The 16,605-nt window shown below is 33.8% G+C and overlaps 1 protein-coding gene and 1 non-coding gene across 3 annotated transcripts; one reads left to right on the top strand and one right to left on the bottom strand.

The window, feature by feature from the left end:
• The first annotated feature begins 3,021 nt into the window (after positions 1 to 3,021).
• Positions 3,022 to 3,128, top strand: LOC128042169 (small nucleolar RNA R71). Its single transcript, XR_008197375.1, has one exon. It is a non-coding gene; the product is annotated as a small nucleolar RNA R71 (small nucleolar RNA).
• A 6,591-nt stretch (positions 3,129 to 9,719) lies between these two features.
• On the bottom strand, positions 9,720 to 15,697 carry LOC105773040 (uncharacterized). Of its 2 annotated transcripts, XR_008196916.1 has the most exons (12): positions 15,422 to 15,697; positions 14,533 to 14,658; positions 13,983 to 14,070; positions 13,270 to 13,355; positions 12,958 to 13,176; positions 12,174 to 12,358; positions 11,827 to 11,985; positions 11,659 to 11,739; positions 11,523 to 11,577; positions 10,936 to 11,171; positions 10,244 to 10,280; positions 9,720 to 10,025 (listed from the first exon to the last, which is right to left on the bottom strand). XR_008196916.1 is itself a non-coding variant. In XM_012594641.2 (11 exons), the coding sequence occupies exons 1-10, from the start codon at positions 15,530 to 15,532 to the stop codon at positions 10,974 to 10,976; spliced, it is 1,308 nt and encodes a 435-aa protein (XP_012450095.1). In that variant the 5' UTR covers positions 15,533 to 15,697; the 3' UTR covers positions 10,318 to 10,676; positions 10,936 to 10,973. The 2 variants fall into 2 exon arrangements, 1 of the variants encoding a protein (XP_012450095.1); XM_012594641.2 differs by lacking the exons at positions 9,720 to 10,025; positions 10,244 to 10,280 and adding an exon at positions 10,318 to 10,676.
• Positions 15,698 to 16,605: the final 908 nt, after the last annotated feature.

Here is a 16,605-nt window from a genome sequence, read left to right as displayed (position 1 = left end):
GATCCTTTAGTTTCAAAGGCACTTTTCTAGATATTACTGTGCTACATTCTTCGTTAAGTGCAATTTGCTCTCCTCTCCCTATTTTCCTCTAACGAGACATAACATCTTTAAGGAATTTGGCATATTTCAAAATTTTCTCAAGGAGTCCTAACAAGGGAAGGTTCAAATTCAAGGATTTAAGCATCTTGAGGAAGTCTATGAACTCTACATCATCCCTCTTTTTCTTTTCCTCCAATTAGCTGGGAAAGGGTAGGGGCTTCGAGCTCAATGTACCGTTTAATACCGTTGCTAATTTAACCCTCAGCTACCTTAGAAGATTAAAATGCACCAATTAAGTATTGTGTCAATTAATTACAATTTCAATATGATTAATAATTAATTCATTTGTTACCTTAAAATAATAATGCAAGTATAACATAGGCATGATTTTATTTAATTAAACAAACTACCAAGGCCTAATAACAATACAAACACGATTATAATAATTTAAGAGGATAAAATGCAATCAATCTAACACGAATTAAATTTAAGTCATTTTAATTAAATCAAGAATATAAACACAAAAAATATCCATGTTAATGATCACAACATAAACAAGAAAATTAAAAAGAAGGGAATTAGGAAGTAAATCTAGTATTTCTCTAAAGCTAGACTAATGCGCTCCTCTCCTTTCTATGCTTATTATGTTGATCCGAGGCCTTCACAAACACTTGAATCCTACTACTCCAAGGTGGATGAATGCTCTTTTTGAATAGGTAAATCAGCAAGGGAATGAAACAAAGGAAAATGGGAAGGCAAAAAGGGAATGGAAGAGAGAAAGTGAGTGAAAGAGAGAGATGTGTGGGAATGAATGGTGTGAAATGAAGAAGGGAATAGGGGTATTTATAGGTGGGAAAGGCTTATAAAAATAGTAAATAAATTTCAGCCACTCCTTTTCCCTTGGCCAGCCATGCATGGTCCAAATTTGAATGATTCAAACTTTGTTATATTTAGCTTGAGGGAAAATGTGAAAGGCACAAAAAGTAGAGGGGTTTGAAAAGCATTTAGGAGAAGCTAAAGGGATGTTTTGTAAGTATGAAAATAGCTAAAATCATCCAATTGGATCAGCTATAGGGACAGTTTTGGGCTGTCCAATTGTTTGGTGGTTCAGTCCTCTATACTTAGCACACTGGGCCACTTTCTTCTTCAAACTTTATATTAATTTTTAACCCAATTAATGTTGGATAAAAATTAAATATAAAGTATGTATAATAATAATTATTGGACCTTCCTTGGCTGGAAAATAATTTATTCATGCTCTTGATTCACTTTATGCAAAAGTTACCCCAATGATTCAAGCCTTTCAAAGTGACTACCAAGCCAATTTTCACCTTTTGTGCAAAACTGTCGAAAATAAACCAAATTTGTGAAAATTTATTATAAAAATAATTAATATTAAATATGTTAATAATTTAAGTGAAAATTAATTATTTTATAATTAAAGTATGAATTTCAACAGAAATTACTACGAAACTGCATGAATTAGAGCTCAAAAGGTTTTTAAAAAGTCTATATATTTTTGTGTTTCCAGTCTAGAGTGTGAATACTGCAACTAAAGATACAAATTTGAGGTTCGCAAGTATACAGGTCAGGTTGTAAATAGTTACAACAAAGTAGGTACGTACTTCGAGGATCGTACCCAAGGGATTACAGTTTGGGAAAATTTGTTACCAAGCCAATTACTGGAAATAATTACTAATCTAAAGTTAGTAGTGGTAATATGGAAGCCAGATGATGATAATATTAATAAACTAAATAAATTAAGTTAAGTATAAATCTACTCCTAAGTTCATGTATTGGTTTCTCGTATCCCTTATTTTGACTACGCGAGTTCCATTAGACTAGATCTAATTGGTTTACCTAATTAATTATTTATGTAGGGCTCTATTCAACCAACTAGTCATCAACCTAGTTGTGTATCTCAGTGTTCAACTAACCTAATGAGTCGACAAGAACTACTTATCTCTGAACCTCACAGTTTAGACCAGTTCGATGCTAAGGTGTTCACGGATATGCCATACCAATTTTGGATTAATTCCCACCTAAATGACTTCCTAGGGTCGTCAAGCCTAGGGTTTAATTTCTTCCTCTCCCAAACAATTGATCCACTAAGAAACTCTATCCTTCAATAAATTAATAAGATTAGAATAGCTAAGACATGCGAGATATGTATAAAGCATAAATTAATTATAATATTTACACAAACATTCAATTAAAAAAGAAAAAAGATATAAAGAATAGAATAAAGGAAAAGAGATGCTCATGGATTTATCATTGAAAGTGTGGGTCCGGAACAATCTCCACTCGTGAGAGTCTCACTTCAGAATAGGATCTTCCAATTACAAGAACATAAAATACCCTACGTAAAAACTAAGAATGAAATAAAAAAACCCTAAGTATATTTTATGTCTGCCAAAAATTATGCGTTTAAACTGATTACAATAGTCTTTATATAGGCTAAACTCGAAATATTAAAGTGCCTAAATTATCTTTGAAGTCCTTAGAGTTTGACTAGTACAAATACTCCTAATTTCCATTAAAAATGTAATTATCTCATGCAGGGAGTTTTTGGGCTGGGCACGGGCGATGTTGCAACACAAGCCTGCAATGTTGTAACATTGGATCTGGTGTCGTGACACAGCAGGGAGCGTGTCACGACATCAGGGGCAATTTCATTCTAGAACTTGTTTTTGGCTTTTATCTTCAATGCTTAGACATCAGTGTGTTGGTGTCGCGACATAGGTATCAGATTTGACCTGAATATGCATCTTTAGCTCCCGACTTGACCTACAAGACCATGTAACTTTATTTAGATATATAAATTGTAATAAAAAACTACTAAAAAGCATAAATTGCAACTTTAAATATGAAAACCTAAATATGTACTAAGATGCTTTGATTTAACTACTAAGCAAGCTAAAGTTATGTGTAAAAAGGATGTAGATAATAGTGTAATTCATGGCAGATCACAACCAATCTTGTAAACTATGGTATGGACACTTGCATAACATCAATTTGAAGCGCTCCCAAGCCTCGTATAATAACTCTCTTTCCAATTGTCGAAAATTCGTAATGTCCATCCGAAGTTTCATGGTCTTGCTCGAGGGAAAATATTTTGCCCAAAACCTGCTCTGTAACCCCTTAAACCCGACCTAGACGTTATAGCCGAATCTCGAATATCACATTAGCCATGGTAATGGCACAGAGAACCATTTAACTATTTCTCTCGACTAACTTCGTTATTTAAAAATCGTCATTTTGACTTGCTTGAGAAAAACCAAATAGTATCTACATGTAACCTTTTGGAAAAAAAATTTCAAAATTGGTTATCTTTAGAAAACTCCAGTTTTGAAAGTTTACAGAAAGCATCATGTTTCAAAACCGTCGCAGCCAAAAATATCTTAACTAACTCTCCCTTGTTGATTTGACATCAGAATTTTGACATGTCTTGTCAAATACCAATTTAATGAGCAAATAACGTTGAGTTTCCTGAAACAAAGTTTTATATTTGAAATATCAACATTGAGTTGAGTTGTCAATTAGGTTGAAAAATTCAGTTTTTCTTACCAAGTTTATAAATCAATTTAGGTGATAGTTTTAAAAATTCAATCATGCATAACCATCCAAAAACCCAAATACCAAATGAAATGTCTCAAACCTTAGTCCAAAAATAACAAAAACAATCCCAAAATATCAAGTATTAAAGTGTGATAATTTATTTAAGAAAAATATTCGAGTGCACCTCCTTAAGCTGAGCCCATATCCTAACCTCAATTATTATCTGAAAAAAATCAAAAACTCAAAGGGGTGACCTTTTAAAGCCCAATGTGGGTCAATTTGCATAGCAACAGAAAATAAAACAGAAACTCATTCAGTATAACAGATCACATATTCAAAAATATACAATCACAAAATCACATCTATCAATATGCACAGTGATGATATCGATGCAATGCTTTTTCAGAAACAATGCAGATTTTCAGAAAACATTTCCTACTCATTTTCGCTACACACCATAATGAGTTCCCCAGAACTCATCCATCCAATAACACACCAATTATGTGGACAAGTCACCAGATAATGCAGTAAAGCTGCCAGATACAGAATATTGTGGTCAAGCCACCATATATTGTCGTCAAGCTGCCAAATACAGAATATTGCGGGTATACTACCAATTAAGTCATCCCAGGTTCCCTGACAACGATGCCATCTCGGGTTGCCTAGCAATGATGGCATACAGAACAGAATTTTTAGTAGGCATACTTTACATGCGAATCAAAATCAGTATAGCAGCATGCTTAACATGCAAATCAAAATCAGAATAATAGCATGCTTAACATGTGAATCAAAATCAGAATAATAGCATGCTTAACATGCAAATCAGAATATCAACAAATCAGTGGCATGTTTATTTTACATGCATATGCAATAATGCCATATATCACATTACATGAGTATCAAGAAAAACATATATCAACACGTTTAACAGAAAATCACATAATCACATACATAATATCACATATCTGAAGTTTCAAAATCACTTACTTGGAATCCTTCTTTCTAACGGGCTTTATCAATCCATTTAAATACTTAGTATATTCGTCCATTTTCACTTTTCAAAGTTTTTCTTAAACAGTTATTTAATATTTTCACATTTTTATGATTAACAATAATATCATATATTTTAACAAGATAAGTCCCCACACCCGATTTTGCAAATTTCAAGGATAACAACTCTATTTCCAACTCTACAAAAGGAGGTCAATTCTTGAGTCCTTAAGTATAAAAAAATTTTATATCGCATTAGAATAAAGTTATTTTAATGAAAAACTCTCATTTTAGTGATTAAGTAAAATACTTACCTACTCATCTGTCCAAAACGCACTCTACCAAAAAGTGGGGTACGTATCTGAGATTTACGAATATCACTTCATGAATGCACAATAAACCGTAATGTTAAATCATCCTAATCGAATATAAAAGTATGAGAAAATATCATAAACAGGGGATCTTCAATACTTACACAATATCAAAAGGATAGGGGCTCAACAAATTCCCACGACGAACCGATTAGGGAAGAGGATTTGCAACTAGGCAGAGTATAAAAAATATATAAAAAGATGGATTAGAAAATAGGATGTGGATAAATCCCTCTTAAGATCAAAATACTAAAATTGAATGATTAGAAAATCGATAACAAGTAGAAGAGGAGAAAAGATTGAAAAATGGAGAAATTAGGTACTGGTCGACGGCGATAGCGCGGCGGTGGTGCGGCAATGCGACGACGGCAACAGTGGTAAGGTGGTGGTTTGGTGACTTTTAGTGGTGGTAAAGTGGAGGAGAAAGGAAGAGAAGAGGTTATTTAGGTGGTGAAAATGAAAAAAAAAAGAGAAAGAAAGTGGAGGAAGAATGAGGAAGGCAAAGATAGGAAAGAAGAACAAAATGAAAAAAATAAAAGTAGTATGAGTATTGTCTAGGTGCATTGGACGACACACTATGGTAAGGGAGGCAAAATGGTATGTTGAGGGGACAATGGCATGGAAAGGGAATCATGGGAGTAAAAAGGGGATTATTGAGGGAAAGTTGACCATGTAAACAAGGGAAGAATTTTCCCAAGCATGGCAACTATGGGTTGGACGGCAAGGGGGTTGACCAACCCCTTTTTAAATGCCAAAAAAATCAAAAATAAAATAAAATGTTAGTAAGGGGAATTGAACTTAAGATCTCTAGGAGTTAATTAAACACTTAACCATTTAACTACTCATTAGCTTGTCTATAAATTGACAAATTAGGGTATGACATGTTCGCTAGGTCATCCTAAGTGTTGATTGCATCTACTAGCTATGACTCTAACCATATAAAAGCATCGTTAGTAAGAGAGAAAGGGAATAACCGAAGACAGATAGCGTCATCGAATACCCCGTTATACTTGAAAGATTCACAAATGGTTAAAAACCTCTTAAGATGTTGATTTGGATCCTCATTCATTGACCCTCGCAATTGAAGGTTTGATTGTATCATTTGGATCATTCCCGACTTGATTTCAAAGTTGTTAGCATTGATCGCAAGGCGATTAATGCTTCCTCGAACAACATCTAAGTTGGGCATCGCGTAGTCACGCAAAGTTCTTTGCTCCATGGGTATTTTTGGTGGTTGTCGAATCTCTCCTTGCGAATTTTCAATAAGTTGCTCTCTTGGTGGAAACAGAATGTCCCTCGGATGTTACGCTCTCCTTGTGTGTGTGATGATACGTTCCGGTTCCAGCTCAAATGGTAAGACACCATTACCGGTTCATGTCATACAATGTTCCTAGGAAATTTAAAGATTTAAATGATGAGATATCCTAGGTTTGAACATTTGTGAATGGTGTATTGGCTTGAATTGGTAAATTCAATATGAAGAAATTGTTGTTTTAATTGGATTTTGTTGGAACCATTTGGTACCTTTTGAAATAGTATGTCACGTCGCGACATCAAACTTTGTCATCACGACAAGATTTAAGTCATGTGCTACACCTCGACGTTGAGCATTGGTCGCCACAACAACGTCAAGTCAGTATGTGGCATCGCAACGAGGAACCCCCGAAGTCACAACGTCAACTTCAAACTTTGAAAACATTACAGTTTAGTCCTAAGTCGACCTTTGGTGCAATAAAGCTTTTGTAGGCTCATGCAAGACTCGGGAATGAATATAAATTGTATCTAATGCTTATATTACTTGTAATTAAGTATGTAATGGTGATATTTAAATGTAATTGGTCATAGTTGCTCCGACAACGAATGTGGCATCCTATCGCTCAGACCCAACGATTGGGTCAAGTGTGGGGTGTTACAAATATATATAAGTAATTAAATTTAGTATAAAAATTATTTTTGTTCACATCAAGATTGAACATGGACAAATGATTGTCCATGTTCATTCTTGATGTGTTTTTGATAATTTTATACTCTTAAAAATTATAAAATATCGACTTTTTATATTCTTATTTTGAAAAATATATAAAATATAAATTTATAAAATATTTAGATAAATAAAAGCTTATAAATTATAAAAATATTTTTTATAAATTTTTATAATCTACTTATAATTTTTATACTATATATTTTTATAAGTTTATACGCTTTTATATATAGAACAATTATTTGATACACAACTTGTGTAATTTTTAAATTTTACAAGTTTAATTGAGAGCGTGACAAATGTTTCACTTATATATATATTAATATACCTTATAAGTAGATGTCACACATACTTGTAGAGTCTAAAAACTCCACAAGCTTTACTCAAATAAATTTCCTTATATATATGGGTAATTTATTCTATCCTCTACCAAGAGAGTAAAAAACTCCCAAGCGTAGTTTACGTCAAATATCTTTTTAATTATTTAATTATTATATTATACCCTAAAATAAACTCTATCAACTTAAATTGTTTGTAGAGTTTTTTTACTCCACTAACAATGTATAAGATAATAATCTTATATATATATATATATATATATATATATATATATATATATTATAGGCTTTTATATATTTAAATATTTTTATAATTTTATATATTTTTCAAAATAATAACCTTAAAACTAATATTTTATAAAAATATATATAAAATTACCAAAAACACATCTAAAAAATTATACTTTTTAATTAATTTATATATATATTTAATTTATGTTGGCCTCGAAGGCTACCACCAAACTACCGAATTGACTAGTAATGCCCTGTCAGCACAAACTATTGATGTTAGTGTATAAGTACTAGAGGTGCTCATGGGCTGGGCGGCCCGGCCCGACGGCCCGCCCGAAATATGGGAGGGTTCGGGTAAAAATATAGGCCTGAAATATAGGTTTGGGCAAAAAACGAGGCCCGCTTAGAAAACGGGCCAGACCTCGGGCAAATTTTTTTTGTAAGATCATATTGGCATACTCTCCCAAAAAAAAAAGAGCAGACCCCATTGAAGACGAGAGTAAGGTACAACAAGGCCATTTCTGTCCACCGCCCTTCTCACGGAACCGTACGTGGACGTTACCGCTCATACAGCTCCCAGCCAGCAAGCAGTTAGCCTTCCTCTACAAGGAATGGAAGTGTGGATGAATCGAATTATATATATATATATATATATTAAACATTTCTTCCCCATTTCCCCTCTTCCAGAAATCCCTAGTGCCCAACTGCCCTCCTCTATTTTTTTCTCAACCTTCACCTCCGGCACCGATCCACCTCCAGTCCGGCACCAATCCACCTCCGGCCCTCCACGGCTCCACCCATTTCCCCCATTTCCCGTTTTCCTTCTTCCACAAATCCCTAACCCCTTGCCCGACTGCCCTCCTCCCTTTTTTTCTCAACATTCACCTCCGGCACCAATCCACCTCCGGTCCGGCACCGATCCATCTTCGGTCCTCCACGGCTCCACCCATTTCCAGAATTAGAGGTTAGTTTTCTTTATTTCAAAATTAATTGTTTGGAATTGTTCTCAAGTTAGCTTACTAGAATAATGAGCTGCTGCGAATTTATAACATTTTCATGGAGTAAACTTAATCTCTATCTTCTAATTTCTTAAATTTTATTGCTTCATGCTAGTTGCGTAGTCTTGAATATAAATAATGTTATACTTGATTTTGTTGTATTGTACTTTGTATTTGATCCCATCGGTATTTTTATAATTCAACTTTATTGCTTATTTTGTCTCTATTATGGACCCAGCATATGAACTTTCGAAGAAAGAAGGTAAAGTTGGCACACCTGAAAGACCACTATCTGATCTAGGGCTGTTGAGCTACAGGGGGTACTGGACGAGGGTTCTTTTAGACATCTTGAAAAAGTATAAGAGAAATATTTCCATCAAAGTATCACTACCTAAAGCTGTATTGAAAATGTAGTGGGTTGTGTTCTATGCAATTCCCCTCTTCTTTGTCCTGATGGAAATTTATGTTCTTGCTTGGGGGGTGGTCAATGCCTACACTGTAAAATGCAGTGAGACTCAACGCCATCAATTTAGATTAATTTGGAATGGCAAGACTTGCTTAATTAGATATCAATTAAATAGTATTGGGAACTTTTGGGGCTGAGAATAAAATGTTCTTTTGGTTCATTCTGACATCAAAAAATTGAACCAGAGTATGATTCAGTCAAGCTCGAGTAGCTTGTGATTAGGGTTGCTTGCTTTCACAGGGTTGCTTGCTTTCACTTTAGATTGATGGCAACAGATGAGGCTCTAACCTAGAAACTAAAAGTCGGTATATTATCTTCCACCTAGAAATAAGAGAAAAAAATTGAAAATGATGTTAAGGAGCGTGCTTGATTCGGTAGGTTTGATGCTGCTTCTAATAAACTATTTATTCTTGTTTGCTATATTGATGTCTCTGAATAGCTGTATCTATTAATGCGATTTCTCCTAGAATATTGATTCATGCATGCCGTACAAAATTCATTGCATTGTGGTCCTTTGATTTTTTGAAAGACTACAAAACAGTGTTAACCCTAGTTTATTCGGTTAAATTCTCATTAGACATTTAGTTAGTTTTTTTTTATTTTTTCTTTCTCTGATCTTTACTGTAAATATAAGCCTTAGCCAATGATGTAAATACAAATGGGTTTACAGATTTGTTTCAAGGTTTATAGGTTATGGTCCTTTGATTTTTTGAAAGACTACAAAATTGAAGAATTGAAGAATACAAATGGCAGAAAAAAAGACGTTTGACCTGTATACTAAAAAATAAACAAATTTAACAGAACTTCTGTAATGGAATTAAAATTGAATGTGAAAAAAGTCTTTCCTCAAAGATTGATAAATGGCATAGAATTACTCTGATTGATTTTATTGAACACATACCTTTTCGTTGAGTTTTTGTGTTTGTTGACATTGGTGATGGTACTGTGCCACTACATGCAGTCTGTTTGGTTGCAGGTCCTGAACTAAATTCTCTAGAAGACATCAATTTTTGAGGTTTGTTCACTTTGTCTTTGTTTTGTTCAGATGCAAATCTTATGAGAAGGCCAAAAAGTTGACAATATTAGAGGCAGAAAAAATTGAAGAATACAAATGGCAGAAAAAAAAAAGGCCGGGCCGGGATCGGGCTTAGAAATTTTTCCGGGCCTGGCCTAGACAATTTTGGGCCCATATTTCGGGCTGGGGGCCAAAATTTTTTCTGAACCCAGCCCGAACCCGGCCCGGGCCATGATCACCTCTAATAAATACCAACCTGATTGATGAAATAAAAAGTTCAAACCATCTGGGTTCTGAAGAAAAAAATTAGGAACAAATTAGATAAGAAAATTAAACAGGTTCAACCGCCAAAATATATATTAACCATATAAATAAATAGTGAACAACATTTCATTGAGAACATGAATTAAAGAGTAGAAGTACATTCAAGGAAAATAGACATAAAAACAATAAAAGGGCAAAAATCCCCTTCCCCCTCGTCAAAAACATGGTACTCGAAACTCCCCAAACTGCAACATCACAAGGAAACAAGACTATTTACAGTACATCACCATTGTTTGTTTCCTCAAAGACTTCTACGGAGGCAACCATCACTAACAACTCTCTTAAGGGTTACAAACTCTTTTGAACTTCAATACCTCCAATCGAGTTGCAGATGTTCCTCCGATAAACCCCAAAACATGTTTAACCTAGAGAATACAGGTTCGAAAACGAAGAAATAATCATTAGGTGGAGAAAACATACGTAAGAGTTTGAGATTGGATTTAGTAACATAATTCAACTTATGATCTACATATATGGCAGCCCGATTTCATTTCTTTCTAAAATAAGATGCATGCTTTCACAGAGAGAAACATCATATCATTATCACTAACATTGGTAATAGGAAGAGCAGAACTGGGTATTCATTAGCAGAACAATTAACAGAACTGGGTATTCATTACTCACAAAATGCAGGGAGAAGAGGGATAGGTCCAGAAATTTTATTAAGACCGCTTTCTGCTTCTGCTCCCGGGACCAGAAAATGTCCTCATGCTGATGGGTTCAGTTGAACTATGCAAATCTCTCTGGCCAACCGAAGTGCTTCCTCGGAATCCATGTGACACAGTGTGTGGAGAACTTGGTCCACTCCCCTTGGAGGCTTCGGTCTCCAACATCTTAGCTTCATCCGTCAACACTGCTAACTGATTTAACAGGAGATGTCAAATCTCGAAAGTAGATTTTAGATTGGAAAGACTTTTATAATATGATCAATAACCCCAAAAGAGAAATATAGCATTGATACTATCTGTATCTAAAGACCATTTAAATAGAAACGTATCTTATGCCATCAAGCATGTCTTGTACGTAAAAACAAAAAGCAATGCTCATATTCACAGTTTATAAATCAGAGAAGTAATCTGCACAAGTCTTCACAAGACTGATAAACGTAGTTGGCAACAACTACTGGAACTTCCACAGACGTGACAGATAAACTGCTCTAACGGTAGTAAATGTTACTTTTATCTCAACCATCAAACAATTTAATTGCGTACCCGAACTTCGTTCTCTTTTAGTCGATCCTGAAGTGCACTGATGGCAGGACTTAAACTGTATATCATTAAGAACGAACATGAGTACAAAAGTAAAAGCATCACAAATAATTGAAAGAGGTTTGCATTTTTTTCTAACCAATATTCAATTAACTTGCACATTGAAGCCTGATATGTAGACGTGTGATGAATGAAAGAGAGGGGATGCACTTTGCCATCTCTGTGTCAAATAAAGAAAAGGGTAGAATCAGTGACAAAATAATAAGTTACGGTAGGAAAACAGAAATACTTTCCTATAAAATAAAACCTCATAGTTTGCAAGATGGCTTGGTTATACGCAGCCCGCTCCTCTTCATATAGAACACGTTGCAAATCCGTGAATGACTTCAATGGTGAGTCAAGATTAACAAAAGAAGATGTTGGCAAAACATGCAGAGGAATTTCTTTTCGAACATACTCTGCACCACTGTCAACACACAAAAATGCAATATGAGTATATCAAACTGACAGTTCCAGCAAACTCTGGATAGGTTTTTTGAGTGTGTGTACATAGATAAGTGTAGGCATATGCCAGACATCTACGCATGTTTCCGTGTTTATGCATATCCAATTCCAATAATGTATGGAGCAATCCAAGAACATACTCATGTATACCTCATGTCCAAATTCGAGCGGTGCATGGCTTCTTGCATGCTTTCCGACATATCCATGGGATCAATATCAACAACAGCATTCTGTATATTATTGGTTTTGTAGTAACCTCTGCCTTGCTCTTGCCCTAGATAGTTGGCATCGGCATTGGCGAAGAAACCTCCTAAGTCTACAGATCGTATCCCACTCTGGTCAAATTCCATATGCACAATCCATTTGAAAGAGAAGCATAAGGAAAAACAAGCATAAAATACAATGTGGAACAAAAAAGCACGAAGGAGATAATACGTAGAGCAAATTTCACAAACAGTCATGTATCCATTCAAAATGAAAAGAAAAAACAGGTGGTCACCGCTATTGCAAACACATCTTTTCTCATTTTACCAAGAAAGACCATAACAATCCAATATTATCTATACAGATGATCCTACATATAGAGAAAAAGGGTACAGTTTGTTGTTTTCTGTAGAAACTTTCTTCAGAAAAAAGACATAGACAACAGCAGGAATAGCCCATTTTTGCCTAAACATTTTGCATTTTTCCAAGTAGAAAAATTCTCACAGAGGAAATTAGAGCAATCACTAAGAAAGAAAAGTTTAGCAAAGTAACAACAAATCTAAAGAAGCACTTTGTTTATGGAAACTAAAATTTGTGCAGCATAATACACAAAGATGTTCCATTCCATCATCTAAAGCATTACTTATCTCCTCACTTTTGCTCGTTTAAGAGCCCTGATACGGTAACAAGATATATGACAAATTTTAACTTCAACAATCATAAATTGTACCTTGGCAGATCCTTGAACCGGTCTGGAATCACTAGTGTCTTGCATGTGACTATCTACTTCTGCAGATCCAGATGTCAACAACGGATTTTCAGAAGAGCTTAGAGATGACTCAAGATCGATAACTGAGCTTCTATTCAGTGGTGACAAAGCAATTGGTCCCGTAACATGATTCTGTTTCCCATCTGATGACTGAAAAGCAATGACTTGTATTCTTCCCACCTGAAATTATCACAATTATATTTATTGAGCTTTCCAGGGTTAACAAGAACTTCTATAAGATTGGTTTCAATTTAGTATGCATGAAGCACTAACCTTGTTTGTATCTTCACTAAAACAAGAAAATATGAGCCCAATAAATCCAGAATCTAGAAGTTGATACATTGCCTGAGTCCGCACATCTGCAGAAGGTAAAAGTAGAAAATCTTTTCAATGCCCCGCAATCAATCATAAATATGACACTATCTAACAAGAAATAACCAAAAGTGGGCTTCAGTTAAAAGTAATGACCAATAAACAATCCCACTGTGCCTACACAATGAAGAATCCTCTTCGTCAAGTTTCACCAATAAGCAAACACTCTCATATCAGCTACACAATGTCATGGATTCAAATCTTAAGGATGTGGTTCCAAACTTGCAAGGTTGAAAATTAACAGGACTAGAAAACCAATCATCTTAATTTGCAACCATTGGATTAAATATAAAATACATCCAATAGTTAATAGGAGAGTGTGACCGAAAATTGAATAACCTAGACATGCAAAAAGGACTAAGCACTTGCCCACTCAATCATTCATGATACATGTAAACAAACAAAAACAACTTAGGATTTCAAAAAGGTAACTGTACATGTGAAAATTCTGCTCAAACTGAAACAAAAGAGTGCACACACAATGAATATCATGTTATTCTCCCAACTTATTTCAATATAATGCTTCAAACAGACGAATATATTTTTCTTATCAAAAAGCTAGGTTAGCAAATTAAGTTTTTTGGCAAAAACAAAACTAATTGTTCAAAACTTACCAACATGAGAAGGAAGAACAGTAATATGGGGATGTGAATGGTACCACCCAATAACTCGTGTTGTTCTGCCAGTCGATGCAGTCATTCTGTACCTTGAAGTTAATTTCACAACAAAGCTAAGAATCTTGAACATGTGACTAAATCAGAACACACGAAAGATATTTATAGTAAAAGTTATACTAGCTCTACGTTTTTATGCTGATGACATTTGGTTTAAGTTGCAGAAATTAACAAATTCAAGTTAGCTCTAAAAATGGTTTTTGGTGAAAGTAGCTAAGCAGAAAAAATTATCATTTCACATTAAACACAGTGCAAGCACATTTATAAAAACTAAAGCTTTAGATAATTAGGCAAATTACTAACAAACACGATAAACTAGTCTCTTCTAGACACTTATCATGATTTACAAGATTTAAATCATCACTAGGAATCACTGGAAAGGCCAACACTAGTGACCAGAGAACTAATTTTCTTTTATACTGTAATGAACACAAAATCAAAGGCCAATTCATTAACAACAAAGAAAAAATGCTCAAAGATTTAAGGATATATCAGCTTGAGCTGATGCAGCTGCCAACTGTTCAGGATTTGTCTCAACTCGGTCCTTCCGCCGATCAGATCGTGATTGTGGTGATGCTCCCCATATCAATGCAGTAACATTTCCATCTTTTGAGTACTGGAATTTGCAAGAGGTGAACAAAGGAACATAAACTGAATCATAAAATCCAGAAAATAGAATGACAAAAGTGCAAGACAAACCAATCATATTACAGAGCAATACTCTTTGCCGTATGAAACCAAAGTTTAAAAAGATCTGATTTATCATCAGTTAAGTTACGTATAAAGAGATTCAAGTTCCTAGGACCGTGTTTCAGTAAAAATGGCTTATTGAATGCAACAATCCACAAAGTCAAAATGAACCAAAGGTATATACACTTCCAACATTGTTTTTTAGAAATACATAACAAGAACTACATCTGCTAATGTATAAAATTAATGCAATAAAGGGATTTTCCACATCAAAATCAGGAAAGAGAAAGGTGTGAATTTCTTCAGTTTATTTGCATTATCCAAACTGAACAAGAAATTGGTAAAACGCAGTCCCTTAAACAAAAAAAAAATATTAAGATATATAATCTACTGCTTCCTATAAGCACACACATTCAGAAGTAAAAAATCAAAGACTAAAACTTGAATTCAACAATAACCCAAAGCATATAAATAAAACTTGGAAAAATTAGATCAATTTTTTACTTAAAATACAAGAACCTATTTCAGCTAAAAATTAAAAAGAAAAACCCAAAGAATTTTGACATTAATCCCCCTTTTAACATCAGGCACCATATAAATTACATTAAAAAATTTTGAAAAGAAAAAAAGATTGAATTTTGAGACAAGGATTTTATGCAAACATATATAGGAGGGAATAAAAGACAAACCTCAATATCACCGAGAAGAAGACCCATGATCTCTTCAGTTTCAGTGGACAATGCATGTGTAAGACAAGTTAACCAAACATCCTCAGACATTTTCACACATGTTAAAGACATTCTCTAAATTAATAATTTTTCTTTTCTTCAAACAACTTTCTTTCTTTTTTTTTTTTTTTTTTTTGCTCTGTTCTTGTCTTTTTAGGATTCAAGATCTTTAGAGGATTTTCACTTTTTTTTTTCTGAAGAAGGGTTTCTTTTCTTTTGGGATGGGGGGAGGGGCGATAGATCTTGTTGGACAGGAATGTACGAACAGAGGGATACGCCACAATCAATTCTAATTTATTTGTTTGTAACCATAAAATCTAGACCGTTTATTTCTCATACATCAAAAGAAAATCCATTTCCGACCACCCATCATTGTTTTCTCAACTATTTTGTTCACTTTTGATTATTCTATTTACATTTTTTTTTACATTATTTACAAAATTAATTTATAACTTATTTATAGTATAACACTAAATTTTGTATCTTCAAAAAAATACTAGATTCTAGATTATTGAGAGGACTAATTTATCAATAAATGCCAAAAAAAAAATAATAGGTCGATTTAAGAAAAATTATAGAAATAAGTCATTTTTTAGATAGTGCTTCCAGCTAGAAGTGTTTTCAGCGTGTTGCTTGAAAAACGATTCCAACTGGAAGCACTTTTCTCCCAACAAAAAAAAATAATGGTTAATTTATCAACGACTATTTAATTAGCTGTTGGACATCTACCCAAACCGTCAAACTTATTTTCTTATAAACCTAGCATTCCATTTTTTCCAATTCAATCTCAACTCTCTCTCACATTCTCAATTCTCTCTCAAATTCCTCTCAATACCCACTTAAATTCACTATTTTTTTTTTTGCTTTCTCAATTTTATTTCTTTTTTTATTTAACTTATCTTAACATTTTCTTAAATTATTGTTTCTAATATAAATTATTTGGGTTTTTTTAAATTATCAATGGCAAATTCTCTAATCCGTCATGATAATAACCACATTTTCGTCAATCAATTGCAAATTGTAAGAATATTTCTTATTATATTTTAATGTTGTATAATTTTTTATATTTTTTGTTATATTTGAATTTAATATTTTGTATTTTTTCTTAAATAGGCGGAAGATCGAATTTTGCAATCCAACATTCG

The sequence above is a fragment of the Gossypium raimondii genome, chromosome 6 (genome assembly GCF_025698545.1).
Source record: "Gossypium raimondii isolate GPD5lz chromosome 6, ASM2569854v1, whole genome shotgun sequence".
Taxonomy (NCBI): Eukaryota; Viridiplantae; Streptophyta; class Magnoliopsida; order Malvales; family Malvaceae; genus Gossypium; species Gossypium raimondii.
The sequence above is the reverse complement of the archived record's forward strand: the minus strand, read 5'-3'. Positions and strand labels throughout refer to the sequence as shown.

Bases quoted from the DNA above. Each gene is read 5' to 3' on its own strand.
- LOC105773040 (XM_012594641.2), bottom strand. From the start codon at position 15,532: ATGTCTTTAACATGTGTGAAAATGTCTGAGGATGTTTGGTTAACTTGT. The intron at 12,359-12,957 runs GTACAATTTATG...GAATTTGACCAG, and splicing joins CGGTTCAAGGATCTGCCAAG to AGTGGGATACGATCTGTAGA. The intron at 11,986-12,173 runs GTATACATGAGT...GTGTGTTGACAG, and splicing joins CGCTCGAATTTGGACATGAG to TGGTGCAGAGTATGTTCGAA.